Below are 15197 nucleotides of genomic sequence, written 5' to 3'. Positions count from 1 at the left end.
AGGGAATTTTCAATAATTCACGTCTCATCTGCTCAGCGTGGTAAAGTTTCAACAAAAAGGTTTCCTAAGTACTCCACAAGAGATTAAATGAATTAAAAATGTATAAATATTATCAATTTCTCTGCAACCTGAAAATGCAGCAGCATTATACTCTAGTTAAATCTTTTAATTAATCTCTAATCATCTTTTAATTAATCTCTAAAACTTTTAATTTTATTGTAGGTTGTAAGATGTGTGTGACTTACAGAAGGTTAGACTTTAGACAGCATTTATTATAGTTGCCGAAAAGCTAAAAATCAGAAATAACATTATTCAGAATATCTTGGTTTTCGCGCAAAGATGACTAGATGTGAGCAAGGGTCTCTATTTCTGCTTTATACGTCATCAAAAGCATAATAGATTTGATAGATTACGACATCTGTAAGAGTAGAGCTTTTAAAATAAAAGAATGACAGTCGAGATAAATTAACATGGGTAATTGTTAATCTGTACTGGAATCAAATAGCAAAAGCTAAAATCGAAAATGTCGAAACAGAAACTATAGAAATCAAAAGAGGTGTTAGACAGGGTTGCGTATTGTATCCATTTTTATTCAATCTGTACAACGAAGCTATTTTTAAGGAAGCAACATCAGAGGAAGAACAGGTTATATCAGTAAACGGACAAATCTTGGACAACATTAGATTCGACAACAGCGCTATTTTTGCACAGTCTAGAAGCACTGCAACGATTAATAAATAGATTATATCAAGTAAGTATAAAATATGGACTACAAATGAACGTTAAGAAAACCAAGTTAATGATTATTTCTAAACATACAATAGTAGGAAGGCTACACTTTGAGGAAAACAAGTGAAAAGAGTGAATAACTACAAATATCTGGGAACTTGGGTAAATGAAAACAATGACTAAGGTAGAGAAATCAGGACACGGACTGAAATTGCAAGACAAGCATTTATAAAAATGAATAAAATGTTTGTTAATCGAAACCTTCCCCTGGAGCTGAGGATAAGAGCCTTAAAATGTGTTTGTTTTATGGAATGGAAAGCTGGACACTAAAAGTAGACAATATGAAGGAGTTGGAAGCATTTGAGATTTGGTGATAGTGGAATAGAAGGATTTTGAAAATACCATGGATCCAACGAGTTACAAATGCAGAAGTGTAAAGAAGGCTACAAAAGGATTGCAAGGTTATAAAAAACATTAAAACAAGAAAGCTGGAATATTTAGGCGACATTACTAGAGGTGCGAAATATGAGATATAAAGGCTCATAATAGAAGGTAAAATTAAGGGTAAAAATCTATAGCTGGAGAAGAAGAATTCCTTGGCTGAGAAACTTAAGAGAGTGGTATAGAGCAGCCGCCAATAAGGTACGGATAGCTGTGATGATAGCCAACCTCCGATAGAAGAAGGAACTACAAGAAGAAGAAATTATTCGACACAATATGGGCAGCAATTTGATCCATACTTAGGTCTTCAATTTCAGCTCTTGTTTATTCTGTAGCTGAATATTGCGCATCAATATGAATTAACAGTTCTCCCGTTGAAAACATTCATGTCAAGCTAAATAACACCAAGAACATTTCTGATAACGGTAATCTATTTACTTACGAGGGTATATATCACTGAAGTTTATTAAAACATAAAAAGTAGGTTTCGAAATGGAAATGGGCTTATGAAACAGAACAACAGTTTTAATCTAACAAAGTATTTTAAAGACTTACCAAAACTGGTTACATTTGCTTACCTAAAAAATAGTTAAATAATTAGCTACACCAGAGACATGACCTGAAAAGAATAAATGCAACATCAAGAAGAAGAGAGCTAATTTCACTTATTTATATAAATATATAAACTAAAAAAACTTTATCTCAAGAAACCCACCGAACAAGTACCTATGTATGTGAGGGACCTTCAATATCTAGACATTTTATCAAATTCGACCGTTATTTTACTACTTTCTCATTATTTATAACAACTTTTAACACAAAATATACCAGAACCAGTAAAAGCTTCATAATTTTCATAAATTCTTCTATAGTACATTATTTGACGGTTTTTGCTGTAAATTTTAACCCGGCACCTGCCACGTGGAGTGCTACCAGCTCCCCATAACACATTTTTATCAAATATTTGGTATTTCAAGTTTGGTAACGGAGCTGTGCGTCATAGTAGCTTTCTATAATATTATACATATAGCATAGACGTGTTAGTGTTTGAAGTTGTTATTTAGTGTCATTCTGAACTTGTAGCTCTAAAATCGAATTGGGGTGTCATCATCTGGCAGTTTAAGTTTTAATTTTTTTGTGTTTTTGATAAACAGGTCAAATTTACATGTTTTATTGAAATAAATGATTTAAATTATTAATATAAACTATATACTCACTAAATCTTAATTTTTTTTAGATATTTTACTTGAGTTCATTTATTATGGCTTGGTACTTGCTAATTTGCTTATGACACCTTTTTCATTTTATTTTTTAACTTTTATAACATATTAGTGGCTAATAAGTCAATAAAACATTTTTTTTTATATTCTTACTCTTGTTACTTGTTACTGTTGTTACTCAACACATTATTTTGTTTTTTAAACAAGTAGATCACAGAAAATTTTTAAGGGGTGCTGTGAGCACCCCACATGGCAGTTGGCGCCTTGCAAAGCCACGTGGCAGGTGCCGGGCTAAAGAACCGTTTGGATTAACATAAAATTTGGCATAAGCATAGCCAACATGTCAAAGAAAAATAGTGATATTGTGCCGATGTGTGCTTTTGCCCTGGGGGTGAGTTTCACCCCTTCTCGGGGGTGAAAAACATACGTTAAAACTAAGTCCGAAATGCGATAAAATACCTAACTCTAAGCAACTTTTATTCTATACAGTTTTTTCACCAAGGTGAATACTTTTCAAGTTATTTGTGAGTGAATATGTTCATTTTTCAGCAAAACAAACACGTTTTTAGACAATTTTTCGCAAATAATTCAGAAAGAAAGTATTTTATGGAAAAACCCGTTGTTAGCAAAAGTATACCTTGTAAAAAAGTGAAAAAATGGTGTATACCTGAAGTCTCTAGACATAGTAGAAGCAGAGTTATAGCTAAAGAAAAATAGGTTCATATTCGCCAAATTTCAAATAAATATATTTCAACGTGAAAGAACCAAAAAATGAAGCACTTTTTGGAAAAAACTCAATACAACTTTTTTAAAGAGTTTAAAAATTTTTATGTCCATTTTTATAAAAAAATATTCTGGCATCAAATGTGAGCAAGTTACGCTCAAAATACAGTTGGTCCATTTTGATTTGGTATAAAAAAATCGGGAAAATCACCCCCTAATTAACAACTTAAATAAAATTAATCGTTACCGCTTCACACGTTGCTTTATTTATGTTGTGTCTATAAGATTTGTAAGTTTCATCGATTCAACGTGCTTATTTCTGAAAAAAAAAAAATATGGTTTTAAAATAAAAATTTTAAAATTTTTAATTTTGAAATTTTTTTTTCAAAATAACTTAAAAATTATTAGTAATACCAAAACTCTCAAGAAGTAATAAAATATACGTTTTGCTTTTCTGAATATTTTGGACTTTTTGTTTTTCTTTTACACAAAAATCGGTTATGCTATGGCTGTTCAAAATTTGCATTAACTCGGGATTAGTGACTCGTTCAAATCATTTTAACTACAGCCTTTTCAAGAATAAACACTTTGAACCGCTGAGACTTACAGATCGTATAAAGAATAAATAATAAAGTACCTTGTGAAGCGGTAACGATTAATTTTATTTGATATGATAATTAGGGGGTGCTTTTCGCGATTCTTTTTACCAAAAAATAAAATGTACTAACAATATTTTGAGCGAAACTCACTTACTGTTAAGGTTAGAAGTTTGTTTAAAAATCAAAAACAAACCTTTTTTTAAACACTTTAAAATAGTTAAAATGAGTGTTCCCCGAAAAGTGTTCCGTTTTTTGGTTATTTCTCGATGAAATATTAAATTTGGAATTTGACGAATAAGAACCTACATTACATTAGCTACAACTTTGCTTGTATTGGGTCTGCTGACTTAATATATGCACCATTTTTTTCATTTTTTTATAAGCTATATTTTTATTAGGAATATTTTTTTCCACAAAATACTTACTTTTTGAGTTATTTGCGAAAAAGCGTCTAAAAACGTGGTAATTTTGTTTAAAAATGAACAAATTCATTCGCAAATAACTCGAAAAGTATTGACTTGGTGAAAAAACTCTATGGAACAAAAGTTGCTTAGAATTAGTCAGTTTATCGAATTCCGAACTTATTTTGGACATTTACTTTTTCACCCCCGAGAAGGGGTGAAAGTCACCCCCAGGGTAAAAGCACATATCGGCACAATGTCACTTTTTTTCTTTGACTTATTAGCTATGTATATGTCAATAAACGGTTCTTTAAAATTTAGAGGTTTTTCAATATTTTACTGTTAAAAAACGTACTACCAATCAAAAGTAATATGCTGTGACCTAAATCGATATAATCACCAGCTCTAAATTCCCTTAAATGGTTATTAACATACACAATCTCTCATCGATCCATCGCAAAACCTTCCGAAAGTTCAACTTTAAATAACTATTTTGTCAGTATATAGCTACTGGTTACAGCAGCTATTTATGTACTTTCATGTAATCCCGATGGTATTCATGAATTAAACATTTGTTTGGCAAATGATACATCTATTCAGAAACAATAATTGCGTTTCTGTAAATAAATTCGTTGTCGTTCTATGGAAAGGGAGTTTAGTATGAGATAATCAGCATTTGTTTCCTATAAACTAGATTAGAATAAATCAAAACAGGAACTGGTGTATGTTTTCAAAAAAATGATAGTGGGTAATAACTTTATTATAATTCAGATAAGTACTTTCAGCATATCAAAATGCCATCATCAGAGCTATCCTTTAAAAAGACTAAATTTAAGTGACTTATTCATAAAAAATATAAACTCCTCATATTCATACGTATAAATACCTCCAATGAAGAGAAATCATTGAACAACACATTACAAAATTTAAAACTGAACCAGGGATCAACCACTGGTCATGGGTAAAAAACCCTTAAAATATATAATTATCACATGTGACTTCTAAATAATGGCTCGTTTTACATTTAACAGCTGTAACTGAAAATTCTGCAAAGATGAGGGCAGAAACAAAGTCCGTAGCGACCTCTATATTATTAAATAATAATTAAAAATTTGAAGATGACTAAGTCAATCATAGTAAAAGAATCAATGATTACTAATCATAGTACAAGAACCCAACAATCAAGTTGCTAGAGCTGGTATCGCAGTGCACACTACGGCAAGATTAGTAGCACCATCCCTTGCCCGGACAAGTATTTCCGATTGCGTGTTCATATTATGTCTTGCCGTTTTCGTGTCTATTTCAAAACCGCGCTGTCGTGAAATTAAGTAATTTTTATTCGAGACATTTTTTCGAATTATGGCTAGAGGGCGCTATAATCAGAAAAAACAATTGTTGGAAATGAAAAATTAAGTTAAAAAATATGTAGTCCCCATAGAAATTGCAAATTTAACTTAATTTTTTTTGGTTTTAGGACCTAATCTTCAGAACCCAATAGGTCCCCATAGCGCTCGAGTAAGTGCAAATTTAGCATACTTGCCTTCACCACTATAGTAAAATGAAAAAGCTTTGTTAAATTCACTTGTCTGCTAGAGCAGAAAAAACATAGCTAGCAAAAAGTTATACGTATATACTTTTTAAACAACAACTACTGTTTACTACGTTTGTTTAAAAATTATTTTTGTTATAGGTACTGGAAAGCTAATTACAAACTCACATATGTGGGAAGTAATAAAATGATTAATATGAGTTGCAACATTGTTATTATTTTGTATTTAGGTTTCATCGACATAAAAACGTGCCTTATGGGATACGGATGCTTATGAATTAAGCTATACCCCAACCAAAATAAAGAAATATGAGGCTAGTTGTAGAATTTAACAAAAATACATAAAAAGAAGATAAGCAATGTACCGTCAATGTAAGAGTTATAATTTCGAACCCGCCTAAAAAGTAATATGCCAGCTAGGAGGCGTTATTTTTTTTTTCAGAGACCTAATTTTCTTTGGAAAATATTAAATACAACTATGTATTTTTTCCCGTATTTTAAAATTAGATTAAATTAGCAATATAATAGTGAAAACCGCATGTCAATACCTTTTTTCTATCTCGAGATATCTTAAGAAACGTGTAAACTTTAAATATAACTGTTACTATCACCGGTAAACTATGTTAAGAAAAAGCAGTGTGCTATGGAAAAAAACAAAGAAACATTTTCCAGATATTAACGTATATAATATAATGAATTGAAACAACAATAAGACAAACAACACTATAAAATATAACAAAGAAATAAAACAACTACTTAGTGACGACCTAAATGTTCAAATTGTTGCCCATTATTTTCGATGCAAGCATTTATTACTACACTACTCGAGAAAACATGATCCAGAGAATACGAAACGCCATTCAAATCATTTCGAGAGCAGAAATTGAAACTGCTATTCAATCTACTCTTGAAAGAGTAAATGCTTGCATTGAAAATGATGGGCAACAATTTGAACATTTAGGTCGCCACTTAATATTTGTGTTTATTTCTTTGTTATATTTTCTAGTGTTGTTTGTCTTTTTGTTGTTTTAATTATTAGGGCTTTTCAACGCTTCTCTTTTGTTTCGAGCCTCTGTCATATGTCGTATAATTCGTGTATAATATTAATATACGACATTATGACAGCGGCTCGAAACAAATGAGAAGCGTTGAAAAGTCCTATTGTATACGTTGACATCTGGAAAATGTTTCTTTGTTTTTTACATAGCACACTACTTTTCCTTAGTTTCGTTTACCGGTGACAGTAAGGCAAGCCGCACACCAAAGAAACATAAAACGAAAAACATCAAACATGAAACGTAAAACATGTTTCATGAAAAGAAAACACTGCTAAACAAATCTCAAAGTCCGCCTACCAATGAAACGAGTGTGATTCATGCTCATGACTCATTTTTATTTTCGGAGAGTTTCATACATGGCCGGACGTATATTTGTTTAGCAGTGGTTTATTTCCATGAAACGTAATATACGTTTCATGTTTCTTTGTTGTGCAGCCTGCCTAACAGTTATGTTTTTAAATTTACACGTTTCGTAAGATAACGAGCGATCCACAATTATTGGGATCAAAGCTAGCCGTGCAAAAAATTACGTATGTCTTGTTTTAATCTGAATTTATATCATTGGTTTATCAATTAATTAACATTATAAAACATAAAAAATCAGTCAAAACCTTAACACAGAACTTTAATCAAAAATAAAAAGGATTAACAAAATTATAAGTAACAATAATAAATTAAATCAAACACGGTGCTGTATATGATTACCTCCAACGTCTCTACATAACCTAACTTTTCTTGTTAAGTTGACGTACACTGCAAAGTTGACGTAAGCTGGAAAATATATCTGAATTAAGAATAGACATGCACTGTATAGCTATCTCTGTCGTTCAGAGCCACCTATGGTGACAATAATTCTGGGTCACACGTTATCTCGACAGAGAAAAACGCTGGACGGAAGGGTCGCCCGAGAACTTTATCGTACCGATCTATTATCGTTATGGTACTAGATACTGGAATTCTATAAAAATAACAAAGTTACTCGTTATTTTGATATTTTAGAATTTCAAATTAGTTCATTTTTCTGAGAAATTAATAGCTTACATTATTTACATTTCATTCAATTTCGATTATGCCAGTCAAGATATTATCTCCGAATTCTATCCTACTGCATGGATTTTAAGGAAATTTTGGGAGTAGCCCAATCTCCTAATTCAAAGTCAATCCTATATACTATGGCGCTTTTATCATGGGGGCGGTTCCCACCACTTCTCAGGGGTGAAATATGTTTATTTTCGAATTACATGGAGAAAAAGGAAGATTTTTAAGAAAATTTTAAAATTCATTCTATAATTTGATCACATTTTCTACAAAAACCATTCATTTTAAACTCGTTCAACTTTTTGAAAGTAGAAGTAACACTATATTAAAAGGTATTGCAAAAGAAAAACAATACATTTAAATTATGTTGGATGGGGAGTTAAATGTATATACTTTTCATTTTTCCTTAAAGTACATTAAACATATATTTTTTTACACCATATCTCGCTTAATTTGTATGTAACCGACATTTAACGGTGCTCGTTTTAAAGGCCTTTTCAAACACTAAAAAAGGTGTTGGTAGCATTATACACCTAAAACCTACCGTTCCTCTGTTATTTTTCTACCAAAAAACAAACTATTCCTACTGTTCCTACCACTAACTATTCAAACTATTCCTACTGTTCCTACCAAAAAACAAACTATTTTCACCTACCATATCTATTTTTGTATTATAAATACAACATTTACGAATGAACGAATCTCTTTATTATTTATAATCTAAATAATGTTTTATATAGTGTTTTTAGTTCGATGCATAGTTTTTAAGGTATTCACAAAAAATCCGTCCGAAAAGGTGTCATTTTTCATTGAAAATGGCCAAGTTTCAACTACGCATAACTCAAAAAGTATTGAGTTCTCAAAAAAAAAGTATACACCAGTTTTTGCTTAAACATAGGTTCTTTAGCCACTTCCGTGCTTATTTTGACCAACAAATTTTCCACCCCCTTGAAGAAGTGGGAACCGCCCCAAGATAAAAGCGCCATAGTATATAGGGTATATTTTGTTTCTTGAGCTATTCCCTACTTACTGTGAAAATATCAAGTACATCAATGTAGTAGGATAGAATTCGGAACCAAATACCCTCATTGAGTGCCCTACAATAATGCTCTGCTATGATCGCGTGAGAGAGGACACACTAGCAAAATTTCTATTTACCGTAACTTTTCGAGTTTTTGAGGTACAGCAACGAATTTTATGTCATTGGAAAGGTAATTTTGCATTCTTTCAAAATGTGTAAAAATATACAGGACGCATCTAAATGATTAAGATTTTTTATTCATTTCCGGTTCAACCGGAAGCCATATTTTAGGTAAAATTTATTGTGATAATAGATAATAAAGTACCATATATGTCTGCAAAATTTAAAATTTAAGTTTCTATTATGAAGGAAGTTACGGGCACTCAAACATTTTTTTATAAAAAATACATAACTCGCCTCCTATAGGGAGTTAAGAAATCAGACTAATGTCATTCAATTTACCGATAGGACATCAAAAACATATCAAAAAATAAAAAAATTCCTTGGAGCCGTTTTTGAGAAAATCTAGTTCAAATTTAGGTCAAATTTTTACCCCTTAAATATAGGCAACTCGTAACTTACTCTGAAAAACGATAACATTCTTCTTATAGCCCCATCTTTAGGCTATATAACGACGTTTTCAAATTAAACTTATCTTAAACAAGTTTTTAGATAGGTAGCGAAATGTGTCGGGTGGGCGGTCGGCCATGTTGGCCACCATTTTGAATTTGGAAATGTCAAATTCCGTATTTTTATTTACCTATCGATGAGCTTACTTTGAGTTGAATTTCATTCATTTCGGTAAAAATTTGCAAAAATGGGCCCTAAATAACCCCCCTATTTCGGCCCCCCTTTGAGAGGTTTTTTTTAAAAGCTTAGTTTCTCGACAAAATTCTCTTAATCTTACTCATACCGAATTTCATCAAAATCGGTCCGGTAGTTTTTGCTGGGCGGTGGCGACATACGTACGTACGTACATACGTACGTACGTATGTACGTACATACTTCCGACATGTTTTTTTTATTTGCTTTTTAGACTCAGCGGGACTCAAAACGTCGAAAAAAAGTGAAATCTGAAAAATTTTTTTTTGCACGATCCTATAACTTCATCTATTATACTATACTACGTATATAGTACGATAAAGTAAAAAGATGTCGACATGCGGTTTTCGCTATTCTGTTGCTAATTTGGTCTAATCTTGTAATATAGAATTAAAAATTCATACTTGTATTTAATATTTTCCAAAGAAAACTAGATTTTTGAAAAAAATTAAACAACGCCTCCTAGCTGGCATATTACTTAGTAAGCTGTTTCGAAATTATAACTCTTACATTGACGAAAAAGAGCTGGTTTCAACAAGACTAAGTTTGCAAAATTCGATTTAGCAGAACCGGACTTATAGCCATGTTTTGATGACAAGGTTCCCACTTATCCTCACCTCTTATTTGCAAAGGTAGATTTAAATTTGTGAAATAAAATATGCGCAGAATTTTCTGAAGAATACGATGATCGGACTTCCAGTGCCCTTTCATTAGGCACATCTTGTAAAATTTAGATTTTTTAATATCTGATAATCAATTAAGCCCTCTGTCGGTGGACTTACCATTATGAAAATAATTTCCAGGCTTTTTACGATATAACTATTGTTATAAAATCTTTTTTCACAAAGCTGTACTATAAACGGTTCTTGAGATATGGCCGATAACCATTCTTATTGGGACATCCGGTACGTCCAAAACTAACTCTTACGCTAAATACACACACGTCGATTTTTAACGGGCGATTTTTCTTGCCCCTCCAAATTCCGATAGTGAACCACATGCGAGAATGGGACATTTCACACACGCTGACCGCTTAATCGGTGGCGATAAATATTGTTCAGCAAGCAGCAACTGCCATGGTATTCGCCGCCACTGATTGTTTCACCGGTAAAATATCGATGTGTCTGCAAGCACCTGCTATATCAGTCAAATATCGGGCGATAAAAATCGACCTTCCAAAATCGATGTGCGTGGATGTTATGAAAAATAACATCGAAAATCACCAAGGTTTAAAATAGCAAATTGGTCGGAGTCGTTCAACTGAAGAACGGCTTGTGTCAGCGACGTTTAAGCGATAATTTAGGGCCATTTAAGCTTTAAGTCAACGACGTATAAAAGCTTGGCTGACAAATTTCTTGAACGCTTAATGTTGCTGACATGTGGCTCAAACGTCGCTGACAGAATTCGATCTGGCGCTTAGCGATTTTTTGTCCAATTTGCTATTTGACCTTGGCGATTTCCTATGTTGATTTTCAGTTAGTCCCGGACATATCTACCTTGCTTATCTTCTATTATAATTTTATTTAAATATAAATATATAGTCAACAGCTGAGACTTTGTCTCTCAGCAGAGGAATATGTCTGTCCAACGTGGGGTAGATCTAGACATGCCCAAAAAGTCACCGCTGCATTAAAAATTGAACACGTAGAATAACTACTGGCTATATGAAATCTACCCCTCTATTCCTACTGTACCGGGAAGATGGATTCGCATCACCAGAAGACCGTATATACGTCTTGCAATGCGTGGAGAAGTTCAGGCAAACTTTCAATGAAATGCACCAATTATAAGAGTTTGACGAACCGTCAGGAACCAGCCGGTTAAATCAAGGAAAAGTCTTATGAGAAGCGTCAGCGTCGAACATCTCGAATTGTTCACCCCAACATCTACTTTAAGAAAATTTAAAACCTTTCTACTAGAAGTACTTTTTATATTGTCAATTCTTACCTTCTTTATGAGGATTAAACCCATGTACTTCACAGTACGTCGTCGGACCCATCCTCTCCGGCGTCAGCAGATTTTCAGTACTGGGCAGTACCGTCGGAGCGTCAATAGTAAAATACGTCGAACACGACGCAGGAGTTCTTTGTTGCTGCTCTAATTGTCTTTCTCTCAGTTCTCGCCGACACTTGGCACATCTTTTCATTTCACTGCGCACGCGCAATAACCACACCATACCGAACAGAGCCATGCCAATTGGCCGCCTCATTGTAGACAGTCCCTCATAGCAGGGCAGGCTTCGAAGGGACACCCTATAGAGGAGGTAGTGATTGTGGGTTTGGTTTTTAAAATGAATGAATTTAGAAACCAAACTAAATAAACTTCTTTACAATACTGTTTATAAATTTAATATATTAAAATATCTGTATATTAGGTTTGCTCTAGCAAATAGTCAAACTAGTCGGAAACCGTCAGCAAACAGTTGGTAAATGAGAAAACATAATAGAGTCACCCACCAGTGCTATCCCCTCTACTCGCGCTGGTCGATTATTCGCTGATGGTTTCAAACCGTTTGAAACTGAGGCTAGAACAAACCTATCATTAGACTGTCCAATAAGTTTTCATAAGAGAGGACGTTGCTACTAGCCTAATTTGAGTTTCTTCATAATCACATTCTTCATAATATCATTTTGTCAATAGTTTATTTTTTGTTTACAAGCCATTTAGTATCGAAGTGTCACAGTACTTGTTTACAATGGAAACAATCAAGTACCGTGTAGTGAGGGAATTTTTAGTTTTGGAAGGTTTAAAAGCAAAGGAAATTTATGAACGAATATTGAAAGTGTATAAAGACTCTTCGTCTTTAGTTAATATAGTAGAAATATAGGAATATTGAATTTAAACGTGGCCTCAAAAGTCTTGAAGACAATCTACGTCAAGGACGTCTAAAAACAACAACAACAACCGAAATCGTACAAGAAAATACAGGATACGGTATTGGAAAGTCGTCAAGTGACTGAAAAAAAAATTAGCACAAACCCCAGACATTTCATTAAGCAGTGTAAGCAATATTTTGACTGAAGTATTGGGTTTCAGAAAGCTGTGTTCACAATAGTTGCCGCATTCATTAATAATGGACCGAAAACACATTCGAATGCGACTTTCCTAGAAATATTTAGAGCATTTTCGAAAGGATAAAGTACATTTTGTGCGTCGATTTATCATTATGGATAAGACTTGGGTCTGTCACCATAATCTTAAAAATCATAACAAGAGGTTAAAGAGTGGTGTGAACCTGGTTCCTCGGTTTCGAAAGGAATTCGTGTTCAGGAATCGGCCAAGAAGGTATTAGCTTCAGTTTATTGGGATGCCACAAGAATTTTGATTGAGTATTATTTGCAAACTGGTAAAACAATGAGTTCTGGATATTATTGTAACCTTTTAGACTATTGAACTGATGGAACGGACTTATTGAACAGTCATTGAACTCACTGATTTGCTTTAATGAATTAAATTTTTACTAAAGGATTTATAAACTTGGTAAATTGTAAAGAAAGCCTTTAGAAAATCAGAATTACAGATTTTTTTATAATCTAAATTTATATACAGTCAAACCTGCCATATCCGGATCAATGTGGCGACAAACCGATCCGGATATCAAGACCACTACCTACTTCTTTTATAGTCTCTGAAACGTTTTCTCCTTCATACATTCCAATAAGTAACGCCGTGAATAACTTTCGTCGATAGACATGTCTTATGGATTCTATAATACATTATTTCGCCATCTTTTAGTTCTTCTTTTTGTGCGTTGTCCAACAGCAGGACTGCCTTTCTCGGTAGATTTCGGTAGATCCGAACGGCGCAGAACCCTCCAGATATGGGGAGGTCCGGATATGACAGGTTCGGATATGGCAGGTTATATTGTAATTTTAAAAATAAAAAAAATTTCAAAAAATTAATCTGAGTTTCTAAAAACGAAATACTACCTTGACAATAAGATTTAATGCAGTCAAGGTAAGATTTTGGTCTCTTTATACAATATTTTATATACTAGTATTTTTCTAAGTCCTACCTGCAAATAAAATTCTAGGTAACTATATTCTGCGATATGGACAAATTTACAATTTTTTATCGATTTATTTTTCTACTAGCGGCTGCTTCATCTGCAGAAGTTTTGTTTTTGGCGTTATTATCATTCTATATTTCTTGAGCATTCCTGTATTCGTGCTGTTATATTCAAATACGTTTTATTTGGGAATCCTTGTTTCTTTATTTTATATTGAATATCATTCTAATATTTAATTTATTTCGGGTAGAATAAGTTTTTAAATAATTTAATGACTATATTTAGTGGCCTTTCTCTACCCTCTTTAAAATGACGTAGAATAACATTATGTACTCATTTGTTATATTTCATACAAAAGCGCGATATAATATGATTGTACGATTCCACACGCACAAAATCTCTTTACGCATCATATCCTAATGGACATGCTCCGATGAGTACCTTTAGCACAGAAGGAACGACTTCGCTTTCAGCCTTCAACGAGAGAACTTTAAAACCTTTCGCCTTTCATGTAACTGACGGTACCGTCCCGCGAGTGCTTAAATTTCATGGAAGGAACCAGCATTTACTCTAGAAATTACATAGCAGTGATGAATTGAGTAATCACATTGGGGTATGAGTGTTATCCGAATCCTACAGAACACCAATTTCAGGTAAGCAATTGTGCTTAACTTGTGGAACTATTTTCTTTATCTTCAATTATACATTTAGCAATTTACTTTTCATATTTCCCACAGTTTTCATACACGTTTATTTGTATAACATAGTTAGATAACTTATTTGCTGGAACTTCATATTATTGTTTGTGTAGAACTCAATTTAATCTTGTGCCACGATTTGAACATTCTAAATTTGAGGGACATTTTATTTGACGAATTATTTGAGTGTATTGATATAACTATCGATATATTGTTTTTATAATAGTATGTTTTTGAAGAATGGAAGAAAGGAATTATTGTGACAATCCCAAAACAAGGAGACCACAGGATATGTAAAAACTACCGAGCAATTAATTTACTGAATGTAACATATAAAGTACTGACTGGTATAATAATTAGAGACAGACTAACAATATACACAGAACAAAGCATAGGAGACTACCAGTACGGTTTCAGAAAAGGAAGATCCACGATAGATGCTATCCATACACTAAAACAAGCGATAGAGAAAACATACGAGTACGACGGAGAAGCACATATACTTTTTCTAGACTTTAAACAGGCTTTTGACAAACTAAGTAGAAGAAAAATGATCCAAGACTTCCAAGAGAGCAAAATACCAAATAAAATTATAAGAATGATAGAAATGACAATGCGAGATTCCCAAGCAACAATAGACACCGGAAGAGAGAGAACAGAAATAATAAAAATTAAAAATGGAGTAAGACAATGAGATGCGCTCTCAACTGTACTATTTATTCTATCATTAGATAAGATAATAAAAAAGTTGTCAAACGCAGGAACTATAAATAAAAATACAGTACAAATAATTGGATATGCGGACGATATAACCATAGTAGCAACAGATAAAAAGGCATTAAAGAAAACCTTTCAAGAAATAGAAAACGAATCCAAACTAAGAGGACTG

General features: G+C 32.9%; 1 protein-coding gene across 11 annotated transcripts in view; it reads right to left on the bottom strand.

Moving 5' to 3' along the window:
• The window catches only part of LOC114338023 (disks large 1 tumor suppressor protein), a 1799868-nt gene that overhangs the window by 1782895 nt on the left and 1776 nt on the right, over positions 1-15197 (bottom strand). For all 11 annotated transcript variants that reach the window (XM_050644675.1, XM_050644671.1, XM_050644669.1 and 8 more), the window contains exon 2: positions 11549-11853. In XM_050644675.1, the coding sequence (XP_050500632.1) occupies positions 11549-11853 (305 nt within the window). The remainder of the gene's footprint in view (positions 1-11548; positions 11854-15197) is intronic.

This window comes from Diabrotica virgifera, chromosome 2 (genome assembly GCF_917563875.1).
Source record: "Diabrotica virgifera virgifera chromosome 2, PGI_DIABVI_V3a".
Lineage (NCBI taxonomy): Eukaryota > Metazoa > Arthropoda > Insecta > Coleoptera > Chrysomelidae > Diabrotica > Diabrotica virgifera.
The sequence above is the reverse complement of the archived record's forward strand: the minus strand, read 5'-3'. Positions and strand labels throughout refer to the sequence as shown.